The sequence below is a fragment of the Nymphaea colorata genome, chromosome 7, assembly GCF_008831285.2.
Source record: "Nymphaea colorata isolate Beijing-Zhang1983 chromosome 7, ASM883128v2, whole genome shotgun sequence".
Classification (NCBI taxonomy): domain Eukaryota; kingdom Viridiplantae; phylum Streptophyta; class Magnoliopsida; order Nymphaeales; family Nymphaeaceae; genus Nymphaea; species Nymphaea colorata.
Window position 1 is genome coordinate 2024144 of NC_045144.1, and position 24967 is coordinate 2049110.

The window sequence follows — 24967 nt, forward strand, 5'->3', positions numbered from 1 at the left end:
CGTAACAATGTCTTCCCAGGCTACTAGGGATACGATTGTCATTTTACATTCAGCTTCATTAACTAAATCGTCGTGGCGCCAGTGAGTGCCACGCGGTGACGAGTGGCTCCCTTCGACGCGCCCCATTGGTGCAACGTGACCTACACGTGCCTTCCGCCTCAGGGTCACGTGCCGACTAACCTCAAGACTTCCAGTCGTTAAACCCCCAGGGGTGGCCTGGCCCGGCCGCGACCCGCGATCGCAATTCTCCCTTAATTTCTTTAGTGCTGTCGCTCCCTCTTACCTCTTCTTTGAATGTAGATATTAAAGGGAATTTGAAAGGTCGGCATTCTTGACGAAATAAGAGCGATTTAAAAATAAGTTTTAGAATTCATGAAACACGGTCTATCATCCTATCTAGGAATGTCAACGGTTTCGATTTGGATCGGGTATATCTTTAATCATATCTGCTTTTTCAGATATTCACATATTCGGATTCGAATTCGAATTCGAATAAAAAAAGTCACATCTAAATCCGAACCCAAAATCTGGTTTTACAATCCGAATCCGATTTTTGAATCAGATTTTACCAATTTTCATAGCATTAGATATGTGATATTTGTCTAAAAATGAATCTGATCTAAATCTGTATCTAAATCCAATCGGATGCTTATGTATATCAGAATCCGATATTAGATCTGATTTCTTAATCCAATATTAATTTTATTTCTTCTTTTGGATTGGTTCAATCGGATATCCGATTCAAATCGGATATACTGACACCCCTAGTCCTATCTTACAAACATATGCCATGATCTTCTTTCATGCCTTCTTACAGTGATCCTCCTATTACAAGATGCCCTGACTTTGGTTTTGTTTCTCATAGACATGTTTTTTTTTGCAATTAAACTGAAAAAAATCTGTAAAACCCAAGGAATGACCACTTATATGTTTAAATGTGTTTTTCAAGCAAGAAAAAAGTCAATGTGTGCATATAATGCAAAAGAGGAAAAAAAATTGTGGTCGAAAACTTAAGCTCCCATAAAGTCAAGTTGCTTAACGAGTAGGAAATAGTGACTTGTGTGAATTGAGTTAACTAAATGGATAGAAGAAGTTAATGTTTGCATTTCGATCTAGTTGAGTGCATGCGTAAATATATGCATGCAAACACATGGTACTTGGCCATGACAGCTCTGTTTGCAAAGCTTTGACTATCTCTTCACCTGCTTTCTTTTGCTTACTTTGTACATTTTATTTGATCTTCGTAATGTTTTCTTTTTTTTCTGCTAAGTCCACAGCGTTGTGCTTTTCTTTTCTTGGTCTTGCTTTCTTTGTATTTATTTTGTGACTTTGCGCAAACAGCAGACGATCAATGCCCTTTTCTTAGGTTTGCTTTCTTTGTATTTGGATTGTAACTTTGCACCAATGCTTGTGATGTTTGGGTGGACTGTCATTTTCATACAGTTATAGCTGCTTTTAGGAAGTAGGCTTATGACCTTAATTGGTAATAAAACCCCATCAAAATTTAGGAAAGGGACTCAATGGCATGTTGCAACTGAAGGAAAACTGATTGCGGTGTACAACTATCATCTAAGGAGCTCTCAAGGAAAAAGAATAAACCACTTCATACTTGAGGAAATCGAGAAGCTGAGTTCACATAGAGGGTTATTTGACTTGGTGGAGATCATCATCAACTTGGAGGGAGATGCATCTACTAATGAACCAAGTTGCACAACATGGGCTAACGGGTCGTTTGAACAGCTTCCACTACAACAAAAAAAGGTTTGCTAGGTAGCTGCAGTCAAAACCATGGATAATGAAGCTAAAAACCATGACTGTTGCGGCCGTTAACTAAAGTGACCGTGGCAATAGCCCTTGTGGCTATTGACCTTGGGCCATGGTTTAGACTGTGGTTGTTACATCCGCCAACCATGGTTTACCTATGCATTAACCATGAAAAAAACCATGGTCATTAATATATATATATATATATAAAGAGAGAGAGAGATAAAAAATAAGTAATTGTAATTGTTATTCTTTACATATTTCAAAATTACATAAAAATATTAAACAACAAAAAGCCAATGCAATATATAGTGAAATCCTCTTCAGCCAATCATCAAATATATTGCAAATAACCATCTGCAGCTCTATAGCCTTGATAATTAAATCACCAAATTTCTCGATCTTCAAGCAAGCCTGGAAATTAGGGCAACTGCAACTCACTCCCCTTGATCACAATATTTGAAAAATCAAGCAAACTAAATGAATCTCCAAAGGAACAAGAATGCCTTCACAAGTAACAATAACTTGTTCCGCTGCCCTTCCATAGGCAAGTGCTGTACTAATGCAGCAACTTCTTCAGCAGTTTTCCATTTTTCCAACTGTCCAAGACCTGCCCATACACTTGTATGGATTACTGATAGATAATGAAATGTGCATCTATGGACCTTGGTGTTTTGCTGAACTAGAACATCCTGCTTCTAGTTTGGTGATCAGTAGTATCCTTCTATAGATCACTTCCTCGTGTCACTCTTAGTCCTTAAAACTCAACTGCTTCAAGTTTGCGATAATATTGGCGTTCTTCGGTGTAATTTGGTTCTTTGGATCAAACTACAAACCTATAAATGCCCATGCATGCTTAGATACCAACACACACAATCTTGAAAGCCCCTAAGATGTCAACTTGACAAATGCCTTTCAGAAGCTCCTCTCTTGTAGAATGACCAGACAGAGGATAAAATGGTGATGATCCTCACACACACTTGACAAATGCACATCTACATACATTAGAATAATTAACCGATCTGTTCATAGGTTAAAATTCTAGCCTTGCTACAGAATTAATCGGTATCATATGCATTTGGCTTGTTGTGCTTCAATTACATGAAAAAATGGTGAAAGTTGCATGAACTTTCAACATAATCTATATGATTCTGACTGAACGTTATCATGATTGTAAAGTCTACTACAACAATTTAGACTTTGGGCCACACATAACTCAAGTTTTCTTGTAAGATGAGAGATTGAGGTTGATGCGTGCCCCTTGGGGGTCGCTTGGCAACAGTAATACTCTGTTACTGTTTCATGAATCTAACCTAAATAATGAGGTAAATTCATAGGACACTGTAATGAATGTTACATGAATCTGCTTCATTATTGGGGAAGAGTAACAATGTATTGTTATCTCACGCACCTAACCCAAAAAATTGGTTAGATCCATTGGATACTTTAAAAAGTGCTTCATGGATCTGCAACATTTTCTTTGGGTAGATTTATGAAATAGTAACAATGTATTACTAATGTCAAATAGTCCATTGGGATTGTTTGGTGACAGTAACACATTGTTCTTATCCCATAGTGTACTCCCCAAAAAAAAAAAACGCTCATTAAAGTGTTCCATGAATCTGCCCAATTTTTGGGGTTAGATATATATGACAACAATAGTGTGTTAAGTTGCTAAACTGCCCCTTAGGGTTCATATAATTTGGATATCTCCCAGGCCATCATCGACGTCATTTTTACCTCTTAATTTTACTTGACCCCCTTGGTTTAGTCTAATACTTTTATTGGTTTGCTAGTACTGGGCCTTCACTGATAACAACTGCTTCACACCTTACCTGCCTAATTGGCCATGTTGAATTCAACAAGCCTTCTTGACTAGATCCGGAATAAATCTAAAGTTTCCAGCACCTGCACGGGACAAAACCTCCAGCCATATGAACGAACTACCTTTTCAGTTTTAGAAATTTTTCAAAAGTATACCTAAAGATTTGACAATAATAAAAAATACAATAACAAAAATCACACCTAACTTTTTAATACTAGTAAAAGCATGTTCAACTTTTGCACCAACGATAAAAAATATAATGCTCTATCAATTAAACGCTAGGTTGAATATCACTTAGGTTGCGCTAATGTGGTAAAAAAAAAACTAAAATATTATTACAAAAAAAAAAATTATGTTTGTTGTTTCTATTAGCCCTTTAAGACTACACCAACTATATTGTAGATTAATGCCTAACCTAAATTAATTGTTTTTATTAATATCAAAATTATTGGAGTACTTTTTTATTAAGCCTTAAAAGTTAATGCAAGAATAACTCAAGTGCATCTACTTGCAAAATGAGTATTGTGTTCAAGTCCTTTTAGATGGCCAAAAAGAAAATTTTTATTAATATCACAATTAAGCTGACAAAAATAAATTTATGAACATCTTAATTAACTATGAAAATGGTTAATTGTCTTTTTGGCAATATAAAAAAGTTATGTGTGTTTTCATTATTCTGAAATATTTGAGTGTGTTTTTAGGAAATTACTTTTTTCCTTTTTAGCAGAAAAAAAAATTGTCACCAAGTGCAATTTGACGAGTCTTCTTTCATGAGAATTGCACTCATTCCTCATAAATAGAGTTGAAAATTCACAATATTTTTTAATCAATTTGCCTTTTAAAATCAATTTTTTTTTTGTATCTAGCTGAGGTTTGGCAAATCTCCATGAGTACTTCTTTTCTTTATGGAATGAATCGATTTCAAGGAGGTAAGTGTTGTCTTTAGAACTTTGATCATCATACTAAAAAATTTTAAAAATGCAAATAGAGGATTACAAGTCGAATTTTGTAAGTGCATTGTAAACCTTGGAATGCATTAAGTTTTGGTTATCTATTCAAGAACTGATCTTCATGAAGCCAACTCTGTATATTACATTTATAAGGTTTGTTTTCAAAATAATGAACAAATGAAAAACCAACTAGATCGAAACCTACAGATGCCAATAGCATGTTTAGTTATTTATAAAGGCTAATAGTATTTGGAGACGTGGACTCCTAGTGTATAGTAAGCTCCTCCCTTCATAACTAAGCATGCACTGCAAAAGATCTCAATAGGAATCGATTGAGATTTCCTTTGGCTCTCTAGAAGCACCACAAAAGGGAGCCGCTTATTTACTTGAGCTGTGTGAAGAAAAGAGGCCAAAAGGTCCTTAATGATTTTCATATATACAATGTTCCTGGTTTCCCCTACACGCTATATATCCAAAAAATTTGATTTAAATAAACATATATATTATGTTTGATCACCTCTTGCAAGTCAAGTTGTTCTCAAAGGCTCAAATGGGCCAACAAAATATACAATTTGGTAATTTCGCACTATTTCACAATCCAAACGATTCACATAGTTGTTCCTAATTAAAAGACTCAAGGGATGCAGCAAAGATTGGAAAATCAAACAATTTGCCGTAATCAACTGCTTAGAGATTTGGTTTGGGAATATCTTTATTTTATTTTCTATTTAGTTTTTTTCACACTATTTTCTTTCACTTGATGCATTTTGGCTTTTAGATTTTTGTATGGGCAAAATGAATCATGCAAGTTGAATGAAAGAGTGAAAGCATATTAGGCATTAGTTAGAGTGACATAATAGCTTGTAATAAACTAAAGCCAGCACACCCTATGACAACTAAAATTGTCCACTATGCTTTAGATTATGTTTACTTTGTAAGCCCCTAGCACACTTGATTCCTCAACATGATTGATGATAAGTATACTCAACTAAGGCATGTATTATGTACTTCATATTTGTAGTTACATCAAACTTTCCTATGAAGTGACTTAATTTCCCAACACAAACGACTTTGTACCTCTTCTATACTTCTTGAATTAAAATTAGTTGTTTCCATAGATATATTTTACTTGAATAACTCAATTTTGGTTTTATATTGCACATTAAGTTATCTTCTCAAGACATGGTCACGTAACCTCTAAGGGACATTGTTTGAGCCATGTGCTCTTAATTTTGTTCCCTCCAAGTTTCGACTAGCAGGTGTAGTTGATAGAAGCTTCGAGAGGGTCTCTGCTTTGGGCTTCTAGGGTCTTAGGGGGCAAGCGTTCATTGAGGGCTTGTATACAGGACTCTCTGAAGCGATCGATCCAAGAGATGGCATTCAACCTGGAAAAGACTCTCATACGTTCAGAATGGCAGCCCCTTCTTCTAATGGAGGCAAGAATAATTTTTAGAGTAAGAAGTGTTCTTGGGTTCAAGTTGTTGATAGCACTGGTGATTGAAGTGAAGCAAACTGGGAGGAGAGTCTGGCTATTCCAGATCTATGTATTTAGGAGATTAAGGGCAAGAAAAACCTATTCGTCTCTCCAAATACTAGGAAAAGAATGTTGGCCTCTTTTCAATGGATAGTGATAGCTACCCTATGGGAAGGCAACCCTATTGGTTGGGACTCTCTCAGATCATTGTGGAATTGCACGGGTTATGAAATTGGATCAAATCTATATGGTTCACAATTCTCTCAAAAAGGTTGTTTCTTATTAGAATTGCATCAAAGGAGGATTTAGAGACGATTCTTCAACCACTATTATGGAGGGTTGCTAAAAATGATTTGCTATCTATCAAATGGCAGTTGGAGATGTCTTTCAAGATTGAAGCTGCATCCAAGGTTTCCCTATAGACTCTGCTTTTGAATTTTCCAGTTCATATCTGGAACCACTAGGTGTTAATTGAGATAGCAAAATTGGTTGGGGACGTCTTCGTAGATGCAAATGCTTTTACCAAAAGTTGTGCAGATAAAAGTATGCAAGAATGCTTTCTTCTATTCCTATTGATTTTATGCATGTTGCTTGATTTTTTGTTTTTCATGGTGATATTTTTCTGAAACAACAAGAAGTTTATGATGGGAAAATATAATTCTATAACAAATGTGGAGCTACGTGGGGCAGCATATTCTCCTATTAAAGTATCTCATTATGATGGTCAGGCTCAAGGTGGGCCTGGTCTTTTTTGTTATGAGGCAACCCAAGAATGTGCCCAAGCAGGTTGAAGATTGACACTGATTGTAACTTGTTGTTGATCCTAATGGAAAGAAAATATTAATGATTCATGTGTGCATATTGATGACAAAACTGTCTCTGATATCCCCAGAATGCATGCAGATTTATGAATAATGATGATCTAGTCTTAAGGAATGATATAGATGCTTAGATTGATGATCCCGTGATAGCTGTGGATGTTTAGAAATCTGACAATGCTGAGAGGGCTAGGGAAGTTGCATTGAGTCCATTAGCCTCATATGAGTTTGATGGAAGCTTAGTTAAGGAGATTGTTTTTTGAATAGAAATGGAGGTGGTTGGAGGAAGGGAACGTACTTCGACTACAGGGGCTGTAGGGAAAAAGCGCATTCTCAAATGTAAAGAAGTTAGTACTATTAAGGAAATGAGAGTTTCTATGAGAGAAAAGCGAAAGATGAAGAAATTGCTTGACATCTAGGTTCTTTACAAGGTTTCTTCGAACTGTTTGATCCTTGTGCATGAGTTCATTTTTGTTTTTGGGGAGTCTATGTAGACCTTGGTAGAGGGATGAAAAATATATCTAACACGCCTACCCCATGAACATTCTTGGCTGGAATGTGAGAAGGCTTGAGTCTTGTATCCCAACATGGGTGGTTTCTACTAATTAGAGAGTTAAAAGCATGTACATTTTTCTTATTTGATACAATGATATCAAATGAGAGGTTGGATAGATTTGCTTGTGAGTTTAGTAGTAATGACATTGACTCAAATTTGACAGCTCATCAAAATTTGGGATGCATCATCTATGGTTGGAATTGTCAGCTATTCAAATTCATTTCCTACATATTTAATCTCTATTGAGTCAACTGTATATTTGAAATTATAGCTTCTACTTGCATGGTTGATGTTGTGGGATTTTATCTTCCCACATTTTTTTATGGCACATAGAACTCAGTTTCTTATGCTTGATAGAGACCCTACTTAGGTGCTTTTAAAAAGCTGGTAGGGTTCTTTTCGACTTTATATGTGTTGAATTAGAAGAGTTTATGTTTCTAGGTGGTTCTTTGTAATATTTAATAGTTATGAGGTCTCTTGAAACATTTCTCTATTTTTGGTTGATGTACTTTGTAAATATCTCTTCTACCCTAATCTCTTTATTATGGAGATTAGGGTTAGTGAATGGATTAACTTTTCTCTCTCTCTAAGTCTGTCAGCTGCAACATGGTATCAGAGCCAGCGACTTGAAACTGGCAACATGAATCAGGCTGTCTCTTCTCAGGTGATATCTCTTCCATCATCTTCTCCTTCTTTTCCTTTAATTTTTCTTCCCCTCCTCTTTCGTCTGTTCTAGTTGATGATTTTGAGTAAGGAAACTGTGTGAAGGAGTCTATTCAGGCTCTAAAATATGCCTGAATAGACTCCAACCTTGGATTTCAACAACAATATATAGTATCACAGCTATGTGGGAGTATATGTTGATTAACATATTATGGACTGACATTGTTCTATGCTCAAAGAAGCTAAGTGGAGGACTGCTCTTTATGAATGCTGCGGCAGTCAATGTTGAATCTTTTTTTTCTGTTGTTGTTGATGATTTGTGGAGGATAGTCGGCTGATACGGCATTGTTATATGCATTAAACAACAAGTTGTTGGTTTGAGCAAACAGTACAAGCAGTTGTGGATTAGTTTCTGCTGTCGTGGGGTTGCTGTTAACAGGTGGGCAGCAGTCAGGTGGACAGCAAACTTCTGTCATGGGGTTGTTGTCAGCAGGTGAATAACAACCTGTTGTCATGGGGTGCTGTTAGCAGGTAGATAGGAGTCTGCTGTGGTGGTACTTATTTTTATTTAAGAATGGTTGTTTCATCCTTACAATATTATTCACTTCTACTATCAGATTGTTTGTAATTTTGTTTGGAGAAGTGCTACACATCTGCATGATAATGTTTACTCTTGTTGTGTGGTGTTGGACAATTGTTCATTGCTGATCAGTCTCATTATATATATATATATATATATATATATATATATATATATATATATTATTCGTTGTTTTTTGCTGAACTCTTGTGGACAGATTTACTATGGCTGAAAATCCCAAAGTTGATTTCTCTCATGAGTTTAAAATTGGAGGAAACTCATTCTCTTATGGTTCTATTATAAAGTTAAATGAATCTAACTATGAGATTTGGTTCTATGTGTTTATGATGTCTATGATTGGACATTGAAAGGAGCATGTTATAGATGAAAATGAACATGTGGAGAAGAGTGGAAATATAGTTCATGGAAGGAAGATAATAGTCATGGATCATGAATAGTGTATAACCGTAGATTACTTCTATTATTGCATACTATACCTCTGCCAAACAAATGTGGGATTTTTTGAAACAAACGTACTCAAATAACAAGAATGTTAGCAAGATATTATAGGTGGAAGAGGAACTACTTAATTTGCAGCAAGATGTCCAAAGTCTTGCTCAGTACTTTGCTTATCTCAAGTCAATCTATGGACGGCTTAAAGCATTACATCCCCCATGTCCAACATGCTGTAAGACTCATAGTGAACAGTCTATGTTTGCAAAGTTCTACAAGGTCTCTATTCTGTATATGCAGTAGCAAAGGCGCAAATGTTGACTGGAGTAGAAATCCATGACCTAGCTGAACCTTACAATAGACTCAACCGCCTTGCTGTAACCATTTCTCCGCCTTCTAGTGATGCCCATGCCTCTTCCTTGGTGACTTCAAGAGATCGTGAACGTAGTTTTTCCAAGGATTAGGGCATAGGTCGAGGGTCAGGAGGAGGTCGGGAGAGATTTCAGTGCACCTACTATGGGAAAATAGGGCATTTGAAAGTCAGATGTTGGGATAAACATGGTCGTCCTTCTACTGCATCCTTAGGAAGAAGCGTTGCATCTAAGTAGGGCAAGAATTATTTACAATCTCCTATTGGATCTTTATAGGCTGCTTCCTCAATAGTAGAGGGGTCTTTATCTTCTTCTCCCCACCCTACGACTGTGACTGTGAATATCAACAAGTTAGAGTATGAAGAGTTATTAGCACACAAATCTACCCAGCCATCAGCCTCTACAGTTATGACAAACAATGCTACGTCCATTGATAGTACCCCGCATGATACATGTACTACTTGGATTATTGATTCAGGAGCATCGAGACACTTTTGTAGTAGACCTTCTATGTTTATCGTGCTACACTCATTACCTCAAACACGTCATATGAGACTTGCGGATGGTAAATGATCTCCTATTATGGGTTATGGAGATATTAAGATTTCTCAGTCTATAACAATTCCTAATGTGTTATATGTTCTTAAGTTACCCACTAATCTTTTATCAGTTGGATAATTGATTAATGATTTACATTGTCATGTTACATTTGACTCTAGTTTATGTTCATTTCAGGACTTGCAAACTGGGAAGACGATTGGTGGAGGCTATGAGAAAGGAGACATCTACTTCTTGTCAGATTTTGTGGGTATTGTAGCTTTTTCGACTACTTCATTGTCCTCCTACTTCCAGTGGCAACTTAGACTTGGTCATCCATGTGTCTCAAAGCTTGGTCACCTTTTTCCTCATCTTTCAGTACCAGAGTCGTTCCAGTGTCAAGCCTGTCAACTTGGCAAACACATCGTAGAAGTTATTCATTGAGTTTTAGTTCGTCCAGTTGTGGACTATTTGGTCTTCTTCATGTTGATGTGTAGGACCCTAGCAGAGTTGCTAGTCGGTTTAGATTTCATTATTTTTTTGTCATTGTTAATGATTATTTTCGAGTCACTTGGGTTTTTCTTTTGAAAGAAATGTCTGAAGTCATATATACTCTCAAAAACCTTATTATTGATCAAAAACCTTATTATTGAAATTAAGACCCAGTTTGGTATTCTTGTTAAAAGCATTTGCAATGATAACACTCTTGAGTTCAAGACATCTACCTTAATGAAATTTTACTCTGATAATGGCATTTCTTCTGAGTTTACTTGTCTGATACCTCTCAGCAAAATGGAGTAGATGAGCGAAAACATCGCCAACTTTTAAATGTGGCTCGTTCCCTAATGCTTTATACTAATCTACAAGCATATTTTTAGAGATATGTCATCCTCACTGCTTGTTACTTGACCAATTATTTACTTTCATCCTCCATTGGCAAGCAGGTTCCCATTAAACTTGTGCATCCACAACGACCGTTGTTTTTAGTAGCTCCCAAAGTATTTTGTTGCATATGTTTTGTTCACATACTTGGACCCACACATGATAAATTTGGTGCTTAAGCCATTAAGTGTATCTTTATTGGCTACTCCAGAAACTATAAAGGCTACAAATGCTTTGACCTATTGACTTAAAAGGAGTATATCAGTGCGGATGTGACTTTTTTTGAGTCTTAGCCCTATTATAGTCCATCTCCTATGTCTATTGAAATGCCACTGTCACCTCACCCACTACCTATTCCTCCTATTCCTTTGGAGTCAGTCCCTTTTGAGTCTCTTTCTAGAGATTCTCCTTATGTAGTGCCCAAGTTTCGTGATCCTTTGCTGGTCTACACAGATCGACAAGACCCTTCTCATGCTCCTTCCCCAACCGCTTTTCAGGAGGTAAGTACATCTGAAGTATGTAGACCTAGTCCATCTGATCCCCGTAAAGACTTACCTATTGCTTTTCGCAAAGGCAAGCGACAATGTACTCTGCATCCTATGTTTCTACTGATGGTGTTGGTAAAAATATACAATAGTCTATTCACGCTCTGACTACCCATGTAATTCCTACTTGTCACCAACAGGCTTTATTAGATACCCAGTGGAGATAGGCTATGCAAGATGAGGTGGATATATTAGTTCAGTAAGACACCTGAGAACTTGTTGATCCTCCTCCTGATTATGACATTGTTGGCTCCAAGTGGGTATTTACAGTGAAATAGAACTCTGATAATTCTATGAAAAGATACAAAGCTTGGTTGGTTGCTAAGGGCTACACGTAGACTTACGAGGTTGATTTCTTTGAGACTTTCTCTCCTGTTGGTCAGTTGGAAACCATTCGTCTTATCATCTATGTGATTGTACACTATAACTCGCACATATATCAGCTTGATGTCAAAAATGTCTTTTTGTGTGGTGATCTCAATGAAACTATCTATATGCAACAACCATAAGGGTTTGAACGATAGGGGGAGTGTGGAAAAGTGTGCAAACTGAAGAAAGCTATTTATGTGACTCAAGCAGAGTCCTCCTGCGTAGTTTCACAAGTTCTCTAAAGAAGTCTCAAAGTGTGGATTTGCGAGATCCCCTCATGATCATTCTCTATTTATCAAGAAGACGTCCAAGGGTATGACCGTTCTAGTGATTTATGTAGATGATATTATCCTGATAGGTGACTTCGATCAAAAAATTTATGATACAAAACTGTTCCTTCAAAAACATTTTGTGACGAAAGATCTTGGTTCACTGCCATATTTCTTGAGAATAGATGTTGCTCACAACAGGGAAGGTGTAGTCTCTTTCAACAGAAGTATGTTCTTGATTTATTGCAAGACACCGGAATGCTAGGAGCTAAACCGGCCAATCTACCTATGAATCCACACATACATCTTCATGATGACCAATCAAAATTAGTGGATTCTCGATCATGTAGATCCCTTATTGGAAAGCTCCTCTATGTTACTGTGACATGACCGAACATTAGCTTTGCAGTGAGGAAGCTAAGTTAATTTATGGAAAAACACAAAAAAGTTCATCGGGATGTTGTTTTAATGGTGGTCAAATATATGAAATCATCTCCTGAAAAAGGGTTTTTGTTCACCAAAGGGAAAACCCTAGAAGTGGAAGCCTATAGTGATGCTGACTATGCTGGTTAAGTCGAAGACAAGAAATCTACCACAGGATTCTGTGTATTTGTGGGAGGCAACCTTATATATTGGAGAAGCAAAAAGCAAGGTGTGGTGTCAAGATCTAGTGCTGAATTCAAATACAGACCTATGACTCAAACTGCCACTGAAATGACTTGGGCTAAATCCATGCTATCTAGCCTAAGTGTGTCAATTTCGCTTCCCATGAAGATGTATTGTGACAATCGAGCAGCCACATACATTACAAACAATCCAGTTTTCCACGAGGGAACTCTACATATTGAAGTGGACTGCCATTACATTTAGGATCTCGTTCAAGGAGGAACCATTGCCACTATTCATGTACCATCAGAAGATCAAGCTGCAGATGTCTTCACCAAAGCTCTACCTATTGGTGATTTCTCTAGATGTTGTGACAAGCTAGACATGTTTAACATGTATGCTCCAGCTTGAGAAGGAGTGTTGAATTAGAAGAGTTTATGTTTCTAGGTGATTCTTTGTAAAATTTAATAGTTATGAGGTCTCTTTAAACATTTCTCTATTTTTTGTTGATGTAATTTGTAAATCTCTCTTCCACCTTAATCTCTTTATTATGGAGATTAGGGTTAGTCAATGGATTACTTTTCTCTCTTTCTAAGTCTGCCAGCTGCAACAATATGTGCATATGTTTTTAGCTACTTTCATTCTCTGGCCTTAAAGAGATCAATCAAGAGAAATATCAATTTACTTAGTCTAATAAACATATGTTTACTTTTTTATCTATAGTAAAATTGATAGGTGTTTTGTCAACAAATTATGACTTGATTAGTTAGATGATTGATGCAGTCTTTGGGTTAAAATGACAACATCATCTAATTGTTATGTCTTATTGTTCCAGTTTATGCCTTCAATGCAAATCAATTTGTAAAAAGGCATTTTCTTATATTTTAAACATTGTAGGAACATGTTGGTTGCGCTGGTAATCATTAAAACATGGAATACTCCTACTAGAGGGTACCTTATGGTCTAGCTGGTACCTAAGCTTAATTGGATGAGAAGATGGCCTAGTAGATGAAATAAGCTCTCAGTTGGAAGAATTGATTTTTGGTTTATTTTTTGAGAAATGAGCTATTAGATTTATATGAGTCAATTGCTGTCATAATCAAGACTGGATTGTTAAGGAGAAGCAAATTTCATCGGAGCTCATCCATGCTATGAGGAAAGATGAGATAATGCTGAACCAAAAAATTAAATCTCACTATATCAAAGAGGGTGATGGTCATAATGTCTTTTTCCACTCAGTTGTTAATAGGAGAAATTTAGGAATACCATAGATATGTTTGAATCAAGTTTGGGCTTTTTTGTTGGCATGGATCTGGCTCATACGCATGTTTCCAACAATTCAAGGGTTTCTTTGCTAAGGATTCTTCATTTGGGCAGCTGATGGCAGACTTATGGGATGGACCTAGAGTGCTAAAGAGGAGAATGCCAAATTATTTGCTCCAATCTCTAATGAATAAATCTGTTAAGCAGTTATGGAAGCTAATTCGGATAGGTCTTCAGGTACGGATGGCTTTTCTAAATGTTTTTTTCAGCATTATGGGGATGTTTCTGGGAAAGATGCCTCTATAGCAATCAAAAATTTATTTCAACATGGTAAGATGTTCAAAACAATTGATAGAAACCATATTATTTTGATAAGGAGGAATGAGAATGTGATTCGTTATCCAATTTTAGGTCAATTGCCTTAAGGAACAATATATTCAAGTTCATTTCCAAAGTGATGGTGCCTTGAATGAAAGATATTCTCTTTAGAATTATTGCTAGCACTCATGGCGGTTCTTGGAAGGGGGAATCATTAATCATTGTTTTTTTGGCCCATGAAACGATTCATTCTATGTCAAAGCGGTCTTCTCATAGTGTTTACACTAAAATTGACTTATTTAAGACATATGATAGGGTCAAATTGAGGTACTTAGAAGAGTCTCTTTCATATTTGGGTTTCATCCAACTTCAATGGTTAGAGTTCTCAAATGTGGTTCCACCACTTCTTAAGTGATGTTGATAAATGGAAGCAAAACATTTGTTTTATGGAAAGAGAAATCTTCATCAATATGGAAATTTTTTATTGGAGAACTCAATATGCTACTCATAATCATCAAAAGAAGTCACCTCAGAGAGGAAAATACATTCAGTCTACTCACTTACTTGCCTATGTAGATGATCTCTTGTTTTTTCTCAAGGCCTCAATGAAAAATATCAAGGTATTCAAAAAATTATTGAATGATTTTATGCACCACGCAGGGATGATGGTAAACTAAAAAAAGGAACCTAGTTATCTTCCTTCAACTTGAATCATTCTATGTGTAACCAGCTGGAATCTACCATGGGTTGGAGAAGGGTAAACTTTATTACAAGTATCTAGGTCTGTCTCTCTCACTTTATGCCTTGTCAGTTGAAGTCTAGGATGAAGTTGTGGTTAAGGTGCAGAAAAAACTTTTCATATGAAATTCCAAGTTACTATAGTCTTCACGCAGACTTTGCCTCATTAAGGTTGTCATTTATCCAGTTCCTGCCTCTTGGTTAACAACAATCAAATGTCCTAAATATGTAATTAAGAAGCTAGAAGATCTCTTTGCTAGATTCTTATGGGAAGATACTGAGGATAATCACAAAATCCATATAGTGGCTTGAAAAGCGTTGACTCTTCCCACTAGTGACGAAGGATGTAATCTTTGGAAAATTGCTAAAACTAATAATGCTTGTGTAGTATATATGGGATGTGTGATAATGTCTCAACAATGTCAATGGGAATATTTATGTAAAAACAAAAATAAAAACTTGAGTTCTTCTAATTATCCAAATGCAAAATAAAGAGTGGTTGGTCCCCGCACTTGATATTATTAAAGAATGGATGAATTCCATTCCTGATATTCAATGGAAGATAAAAGTTGGCATCTATGCTAAATTCTAGGTTGATCTTTGGACTAACTTTACTTTAGGTGATTAGCTAAATACTTTGGCATTGCCTGACTTCATTCTCCTATTAAAGAGAGGTGTCTTGTTATCTAAAAAGAGTGGAAAGTTTGTTGACGGTCTTATGTTGCAAAATGTTTACAAACCAACTTTTGTGAGGGCAAAGATCTTGTGTGGTCTGCCAATAACTAACCTATTGTTTCTAGATGTCAACTCTAGGAAAAACATAGGACCAACAGCCATGTTGATTGGCTTTGTGCCTCCATTCCAAGGGCATCTTGGTTTTTTAGGCAACTTTGGTAGATTGCTTACTGAAACTAGGCTGCACCGTATAGGCATTTTTCTTGCATCAAGATGTAGATGTTGCTTTGCAGCTATAGAGTCTCAGGGGCACTAGTTATTTTGTTGTTCTATTGCAGCTGGAATATGGTATTTTGATCTTATCATGGTTTGTCATGTCCAGAACTATGCCTCCAGACTTTTGTGCCAATTTCTTATGGTGGATGAGGAAAAAACTGTTGCAAAGAGTAGAAGAGATGCTGGCAGAGCTATTTTAATATTGTGATTTAGAAAGCCTTAACCTTTTATAATCAGTCTCTGTAGCTTGGAAGGACTAGACCTCTCCCTTTGTTGCAGAAGGAGGTCTAGCAGACCTATTTTGGAGCACAAATGGCCTGCTCAGGTTCATTTGGCCATTCAATTATGGCTATGTAGGAAAATCTTCAGCCCTACTTGGATGGCACCTACTAGAAATGGATGGGTGATAGACATTGTTTCTTTTTCTAGCCAAACATGAGAGGATTCATGCAGGGATTTTATTGCATGACAGTCAACAAATTAGTGCTCAAAGGTGTCTTTCCTCGAGTGATATAATTCTTGAGGGAATTGTCTTCCTGAATCAAATGTTTCTAGTAATCACAGATCCTCCTTTCATTGTGGAGGTTAGATCAAATAACAAGGGATGGAAGATATGGCTTCGAGACTCCACGGTCAAGCAGTCTTTTGATGCTGCCTAACTACCTTGCCTCTGGAATATGATGGGGTGATTAGTAATTGCTGATAGCTTTATGTCTAAGGAAATCCTTTTGCTTTTAGTAGGTTCTGCCGATTTCGTACCTTGTTTGCACCCTTGTCTCTATGAGCTTTGCTTTTTTATGCTTGTAATTCTTTGATTATTTATTCATTGCATACTTTTTTCACTATTAATGGAAGGGTCTCCCCAGCCCGTCTGCAGCGGAAGAAAAATCCTCGAAGGGATGTTTCATTGCACCTAATCTAAAATCCTCAAGATTTGAGATATACAGATTTAAGGTCAGGCCATGGCCCTTGTAATATTAAATTAGACCTTTTCTCAATGGAAAAAAGGACAAAAGAAAGGTTTCAGGTGTGGATCTTAGGTCAAACCTAAAATGCTAAGTTTAAGAACAAGGATTTTACTATGGACTTTTTGCTACATCAGCAAAAGAATGTCTTACCAAATCCACATCAAACTTTTGGATCTCAAATCTGAAACGATCAAACGCCCCTTAAAGAGCTAAGGAAATCAGAATCAATCATTTTCATTCAATAATCTACTGAGAAAGCTAGTCTTAACATCCATTAATATAGTTTCATCTATGAAATGCGCGTTAGGATGATTGTTTATGGTTACAAATTAGCCATTTGACCTTGAAACTTTGTCCTTTATTTCGATAACAAACCATTATGATTGTTTTATTCAGTGCTTATTTATCAAGTTTTCATCGGGAAAAACAGATTGTCACAACCATTTAGTGCAATTTCAGATTCATATACAACACAAATGCGAAGATCAACCAATAAAGGTCATCTTGACTACTGTCAAAAGCGTGTTGTAATTTATACCCTCCTTCTGTGTGTGACGTTTTGCTATTAATTGAGTCTTGTACAATTTGAGAAATCCTTTTGGAGTACTTTTATTCGACTTGCATTACTTTTATTATTGACAAGTGAATCACATTTTCCTAGTTGTTAGCCTCAAGAGAGAGAGAGGGAGCCTCCGCTCATGCCATTGGCACTTGGTCCTAGTTGTCTTTCTACTAGACGAAGGTCAAGAGGGTGCCAAACCAGCTAGCCTGTGAAAGATGTGCACACAAGCGTGAGAGAGAGAGAGAGAGAGAGATTTTCCATTGCCTAGATAAACATTTGACATCTTAAATTCGCCCACGGAAAATTTACCTCATACATGATCAGCTCATGTGATTGTTGCCAACAGTCTGAGTCCATCTTTCCATAAAAACCTGTACGGCACACGGAATGCAAGAGTTGATGCCCGCCTAGTCGATCTACACGTCAGCCGCGATTGATCCAACTGGCCATCAAAATCCACCGGAACATAATCTCGTCTGACAGTTCCGACACTATAAGAGAACCAGCAACTGATATGCTGGTCCACTGGAGTCTGGCCTCCTCACAACTTTAAGCCAGCCAGACAATTTACATGTTGGCCTTCCTCTCCCATCTCTCTTTTGTATCAAGTCTGGAAAAAAAAAAAATATCGTATAAAATTAGCTATGATAAGCAGGTGATAAAAACGATAATTCGTTGGAACGAAAACAGTAAACGATCACATAATGAGAAAAAGAGACGAACAATCAGTGACAACAGCATATGTTTGAGGTACAGACAAATTGATGGTTGACACTCCTGCATAACCTCTATCAGCCTTGCCAGTACCATGCGTTAGTAAAAGGTTCATCTTAGAAGGCACACACAAGGCCCACATTTTTAAAAACTCGCATTGATTTCCTAAACCAAGTCATACTTCAGAACATTTCAGAACTCGACACCGGCCAGAACCATATAACCATCACCATTTCATATCAAACACTGGATCTGTATTTATACACCACGAATTCCTGCTCATCATATATCAGAGTATGTACTGACGAATAAGGTTATCAGGTTCAATGATCACTATGATACACTAACTATATGTTTTGCATACGACAGTCAGAAACACAAAATCATGGTCAATACTAATTGATATCATTTGTGTCCATTCAAGTGGAGATCCGATCTTTGACCAAACAGAAAACTAAGTTCCAAAATTATGTAACAATCCTGTCTGGTTTAAATACGTGCATGTAGCTGACTCAGTGAACAAATCAAAACCATAGAATTTTGGATTCTTTATTTGTCTTATGCACCAATCAGGAATAACTAGCAGCAATACGAGCATGATGGGTCTGATTGACTCTCTGTCAAGTTTGTCCTGCATACGATTTCAAATGACTGTTCGGCTCATCTCTAAGAATGGAATGTAGGCCAAGCAACTCAATCCAGTGTAGCCCTTTTACAAGACACCGGAGCTGAACTATTTAAGATGATGAAGGACAAACACCGTTCCGGTCATGACCTGGGGGTTGCATTTGCAAGAGTGTATCGTTCACTGCCTGTCTCGTTTTGAAATTAACTATGTTTCTGTTGGCAAAGCAAAAGCACCAAAGGGAAATATCATGAATTATACATTTTAAATCTGCCTGAGCCTGTGAACACCGAACAAGTTTTGTGTTAAGGAAAAAAAGCAAGCTTGTTCCTAGGTGGTTCTCAATATCCAACTACAGGTTCAACTTGTTCATTTCACGAGATTACTTTCAGTTACCCATAAACCAATAAGTCGGTAGTCCATAACAGAAAACTGTTCATCCATTACCCAGGAAGCACAGAAAACGTGAACAGCTTGGACTTTGGAACCAATGAGTTAAAATTTGTGCCAATCTTGACTTTGTGAAGTCAAAAAACATCTCAAAAATGGTGCCACCAACCTCATATCCATGGATATATCATATCTGGAATTATCATTACTGGTCAACCCATGCGAAAGGAAAAGATAGAAGAGATAATACCCCCAGTGTAATTTCTGGCGTTTTCTCCATGGATAAGATGGTGAATCTTCATTCTGGCCAAAAGATAATCTGCATTAGAGAGATAAAAACCATAGCCTAACTAGATATAAAGTTATAAATTACTATAAATGCAACCCAACAACTATAAAGAGAAAATGAATAAATTTCAAACAGTGCAGAATAGAGGCATATTTAGAATCCAAAAAAAATTACTAATAAAAATGATATCACAAGGAAAAATATTTCAAAAGTTTTCGGAAAAAGAGGAAATACCATCTTATATCTTGTCAATTTTAGGAGTTACCGCAATTGGATTATTCTTGCATTTCCAATCTTAGCAACACGTTATGGCACCTTTAAAAAAATTCATGCAACGGCAACAGCGAGGATTAGGAAGCGATCATAATAAAGATAAATGGTCCATTTACTCTGCTCAAGCAGAAATTTTAAATTTCCTCCTCAATACATTGAAGCCTTGAAGGTATGATTTTTGATTGGTAAAACTTCAAAGCAATTGTCATCAGTACTGTTCTAGCCTTCTAGGCAAGGTTTTTCTTTGGGGCCTTTTTCTTTTCAAAATGTGGTTTCCTAGGACAAACATAAAAAACTCGACATGTTTATATTTGTAACATAATAGATTTCGGAATAATTTTTTTCTGCAAAAAAAAAAGTTAGTTTCTTTGCAACATAAAAGGGAAAAACAAAAGTAAATCATATTCTTAAAAATATTAAAAAAGGGGAACTCTTGAAAGTCTTTGGAATACCCTGAGAAATGTCAGGTATACCTTGATATGATATTGCGGTATCTATGTTTATGGTAACTCTTTTAAAAGGTTTTATGATACTTAAGGATATTTGTGACTTCAAAAGGCCAATAATATCATCCCAATAGTTTCAAAATACTGGTGATATGATACAAAGTGGTTCTGTCCTTCACATTATGAGAAACAAGAACAAGATAAATGGAAGCAAAACCAACTAAATGATTATCTAAATCAGTTTAACAAATAAATGACAATATTTGATTGTAGATATACAAGGTTAACATTCCCTCAACTGCTATATCTGATACAGTCCTGAGGTTTTGGGTCCACGTTTTGTTTTCTTGTGAAAGATTTACATAAACAGGTATGACTTTTGAACAGCTAACTAAAAAATGAGGTTTGAATATGTTACTTTAACTGCTTAAATTGCACATAAAGAAGCAGTTAATAAAAGGAAGTAAACTTAAGTGTGATCTGGTATACCACCAAAAGTTAGGCATTTGTTTGTACAATTCCTTGTTTTTCAATCTTATCCAATATTACCAATAACTGCTTTACGTGTTTACAAAAAATATGTTGAATAATGCAGAGTGTCTGACCAACTTGAATTAAGCCAAAACTTTTTTGAAGTTTATTGTGTAAAGGGAAGAAATCCTATTCAATATTACCAAACAGATGCACAGTGTTCAGAAAAATATGTTGTCAACTTGAATTTAGCCATAAAAACAATTTATAACCCAGTGAATTAGAGACAAGACTAGCACAATATCCAACATAGGGAACCAAGTGAAAATTGAACACTGTCTGCTGATTTCATGCATGGAGTGAAGCCTGTGACTTTCTACATATAGTTTTTACTACCAAAAGAAGAGGGATGCAAATGGATTAGTCAAAAGAGAAAATGGAGTAATCACCAGAGCCACTCTTACTTTGTCTGTGATACAAGTGGGTTGCATAGAAGCGTGAGCCACTGGTTGTTGTAAATCTGCATCAATCTTCTTGGTGCTTGCTTCCTTCACACCTGCAATCACAACAGAAATAAGATAAAGTATGAACTTCAGAAAAAAAGTGCATTGAGTCTCGTCACACATCACCTTTTGAGTTCTTCTGGCTTTTAGAGCTAACCAGTTGTTTCATTTTTAAGCGTCTTTGATGCAACTCCTGCCAAAATTTATGACAACTAATATCATGGCTGGATCACGGGCAATGACAACACCAAAGCTCATCATAATATAAAGAACTAGAACAGCAGAAAAGAGAAAAACAAAAAACATGCCAATTGCCAAGAAATAGACATAATTACAAGCATAACATATAAAAAATGCCATGTATAGCCTTGTGATAGTGAGACGTACAATGACAAGTTTATTCATACTTAATATTTCATATGCCCCTCATTTGCTTCACAAAATCTATGGTTTTGTTTCATGTGATTGTCATGAGATTTAGACAAGTTTCCTTCAAAGGGTTTAACATATAAATTTTTTAGACTTTTCTCTTTTTTTTTCTTTTGGTTGGAGTGTGTCTGTATGTCAACAAGAGCCTTGTTCACTTGGCTAGGAAGTAGAACTTAAGCCCATCAGGTTGGCAGAGATCAAGGATCCAATGATAATGGAAAGGCATGCTCAAACTTTTATTTATGATCTTCCAGAAGACATGATGCATATATAGAAAAGCATTTTGCTAAAAGTTTCAGTCTGGTTATAACCACTCCTGAACTAATAACTTACTTGGGGTCCAATTGTGTCATCCTGGATAAGCTACAAGTCGGCATGTTGAGTTTTCCAACTAGCATCTCCTGCTCAGCGTGAGCTTCTTTGCTTTAAATCTGGTAGCTCCTCAATAATTTTGGGGGCAAAATGATGGTTGTTCTAAGACTAGTTTCTTCATAATTTTTTTGTTTCAGTTATCATAATACTCTAGGCATGTGTTAGTTTTTCCTCTATATTCTTTAGTTATTCTCTATTATATTTTATCAACATATGTTTTTCCATGCAAAAATACTTTTTTCTTACTCATCTCTGCACTTTTTATGCTTTTCAATTTTTATGTAGCATAGATTTTCCCAAGATTGTATAGAGAAGCTACTGTTATTGATTTTACCTTGATGAGATACAGCTGAACCCAATGTTTGAGACTGTGGCTTGCAGCCATTGTAGAACTTGAGAGTGGTGCATATAAATTTAAAAGCACTTCATCTTGTTTGACATTAATAACAGAGACAACCTATTGGGATATATCTTCAGTTTCTTGATGGCATAGCCAATGCACCATCCAAAAGAGGAAGAAGCAAAAGCATAGAAGGTAGAAGAATGATAGACAAAGGATCAACCAACAAATTACTGTTAATGTGGTTGTCAAAGGCTATTATGAGACATAACAGAGTTCACAAAGGGAACCTTACAGTAAGGAATTTATTCCAAGTAAAAACTAGCTAATATACATCACAATGACATGCTACTCAGGGTGTGTGAAAATAGGTGATAGAAGTTGGACATGCTATGGTACACTAACACGACCTAGCCAAGCACGAGTGAAAATTTTAATTGTTCAGAAGTTTTCTTGTGTTTAACAATATTTCAGCATGTCTGCATTTTTTATATATTTAAACAACAAACAGTAGTTTCTCGTTGAATTAAAAATGTCTACAGCTCTCTGTTTTTCAAAAACAGGAAAAGGATTCATGTATGACCTTGAGTCACCTGTTGGTTGGTATTTTAACTGAAAAAGTATTACACTACTAACTCAATGTTAAACTTCCTATCCAGACCACATGTAATCAATGACTTTATTTACCACTAACAGTATTAACACAACTAAGATTTTACAAGTCTCACTATCATGATAACGACCTCGCAAAAAAAAAAAAAAAAAGAAGTTAGTATTTTTACAAGCTTGGAGGAAATCCTTGGCGAGTGCTTTGTGCAATCACGAGCAAAGCCCCAAAGAGCATTAGGAGGCCTCTGGGTTCCTTAGTCTTTTCTGATAACAGTTACAGAACAATATGTGTCATGGAGAATTCAATTTCACCAGGTCCATGTCAGAGATGGCTCGTCTGGCTCATCTCCTCCTGAAACCCACACAATGCCCCTTTCTTAGGTCCAGGAGTAGTATCAGGCACGCCCCAGTGGCTCGAAGAAAGCACAGATATTCATATGTATATTAAGTGAAGTTGTACAAGAAACTTTTACCAATCTATTACCATTTACCAGATACTCAGTAAACTATACCTATAGGAAATTAGGAATGTGACAATGTCTGTCTTGTCATTGTTAAGAGCTGTTCCTAGCATCCAGTGACATTCAATCTCAGTTTCACAGTTAGCGCATCAAATCAATTCCTAAACCTATTTTTATCTTTCTCTTTCCTTTTTGTGAAATAGCCTCACAAAGAATTACATATTAGATGGATAAAAGTTACTCGGACCTATATGTCATACAAGAACTGTGGTCATCTTCTGAGTATATCTCTTTAAACGTTGCCGTATGGAAGATTTATCAACAAGGACTGGACTATTGCAGTTAGGGTATTTTATATGTAACAAGCCTCATCCCTTTCGTATAGGAGGCTCATAAAACTTCATGCAATGCAATTCCTTATTGAGGAAATGTTTAACTTTGTAGGGAACCTAAACATGTTAGCAACTTCATATGTGAACTCCTATTTCGTCACGAGTTTTTCCAAAATATTATAACTTTATTTGGTTGTCAATCTAGTAAAAACTGAATAATTATACCGTAAAAAAAAAATCTTCCCAGCACAAACTTGGACTGTTAACTTGGACGTGATGAACACAAAAGATATAAATATTTAATTTCAACACTGTGGTCACTGGTCAACACTAAAACATGAAAAGAAACAGATGCAGAAGAAACGACAGATATAGAAAAGAAAATCAAGAAATCATACTCATCGAGAAATCAAATGGCCGCGGGAAATTTATCTCGTAAGAAGTTAACTCGTTCAGCAAAAATGAAGTGAAGTCAAGTCCCTGTGCTGTGATTATCAGAAAGGAGTGGTAAGAAGGATATTACCGTGAAAAGAAGCTGAACGTATTTTCAAAAGATTAAAGGAAAAAGCGAAAATAAACTAACTAAAGCCGAAATCTTCAAGACTTTCCCACAGAAACCAGATGCAGAAAATAACGGAGCTCAGAAAATTATTGGTTACAAAACCAAGGAATGAAACCAAGTGAGTATATCAAAATTCAATGTGAATACAGAAAGTAAGACACATGGGGCAAACGATAATTAAATTCCGGCATGAAAGAAGAAACTGAAAATTGATTGCACAGGGGAAAAACAAGTAAGAAGAGGGAACCTTGAGCTTGTCGATCTGGCCACGGGTGACTCTCGAGGAAAGGAAATCGGGATGCAGAGCGGGGGCTGCCGCCATCGCTGCCTCACGTGGGTCGTCGTGGTCGTCTGCCATCGCCCCTTCTCCTATGCTCTTCCCCATGTCTGGTGGAAATGGAAAGAGAGAGAGAGAGAGGCTTGAAACATCGGCTTTTATGTGCGCGGATCCACGTGAAATAGAGATGTGGATCCGACAACTGCACACCCATAATAATCGGGCTGGGCTGGGCCGGGCCAGGCCCGAGGCGTATTCTAGTACTGGGTAGCCCAGTGCCCAGCCCAGTCAGGCCAAGCCACCCGGGCTGTTAAGAATATCAGCCGGCTTTTACCCTCCTGATATACAGCCCATTGAACAAGTAACCTATAACAAAATGCTTACATAAATTACAATAGAAACAAAATTTAAT

The 24967-nt window shown here is 36.6% G+C and overlaps 1 protein-coding gene across 4 annotated transcripts; it reads right to left on the minus strand.

Moving 5' to 3' along the window:
• Window positions 1-17450: 17450 nt before the first annotated feature.
• LOC116257774 (uncharacterized) lies at window positions 17451-24699 on the minus strand. Of its 4 annotated transcripts, none has more exons than XR_004173465.2 (6): window positions 24526-24698; window positions 21300-21366; window positions 21120-21226; window positions 19442-19494; window positions 17772-18072; window positions 17451-17668 (listed from the first exon to the last, which is right to left on the minus strand). XR_004173465.2 is itself a non-coding variant. In XM_031634750.2 (5 exons), the coding sequence occupies exons 1-5, from the start codon at window positions 24661-24663 to the stop codon at window positions 18030-18032; spliced, it is 408 nt and encodes a 135-aa protein (XP_031490610.1). In that variant the 5' UTR covers window positions 24664-24698; the 3' UTR covers window positions 17693-18029. The 4 variants fall into 4 exon arrangements, 2 of the variants coding, with proteins under 2 accessions (XP_031490610.1, XP_031490611.1); XR_004173466.2 differs by lacking the exon at window positions 17451-17668 and adding an exon at window positions 24115-24201 and having other exon boundaries at window positions 17693-18072; window positions 21135-21226; window positions 24526-24699; XM_031634750.2 differs by lacking the exon at window positions 17451-17668 and having other exon boundaries at window positions 17693-18072.
• Between the last annotated feature and the right edge of the window lie 268 nt (window positions 24700-24967).

Excerpts from the sequence above, each read along its gene's own strand:
- LOC116257774 (XM_031634750.2), bottom strand. The coding sequence starts at position 24,663 with ATGGGGAAGAGCATAGGAGAAGGGGCGATGGCAGACGACCACGACGAC. Across the intron at positions 21,367-24,525 it reads GCCAGATCGACAAGCTCAAG|GAGTTGCATCAAAGACGCTT; the intron begins GTTCCCTCTTCT and ends AAATTTTGGCAG. Across the intron at positions 18,073-19,441 it reads CGCCAGAAATTACACTGGGG|ACTTGATACAAAAGAGAGAT; the intron begins GTATTATCTCTT and ends TTTTTTTTCCAG.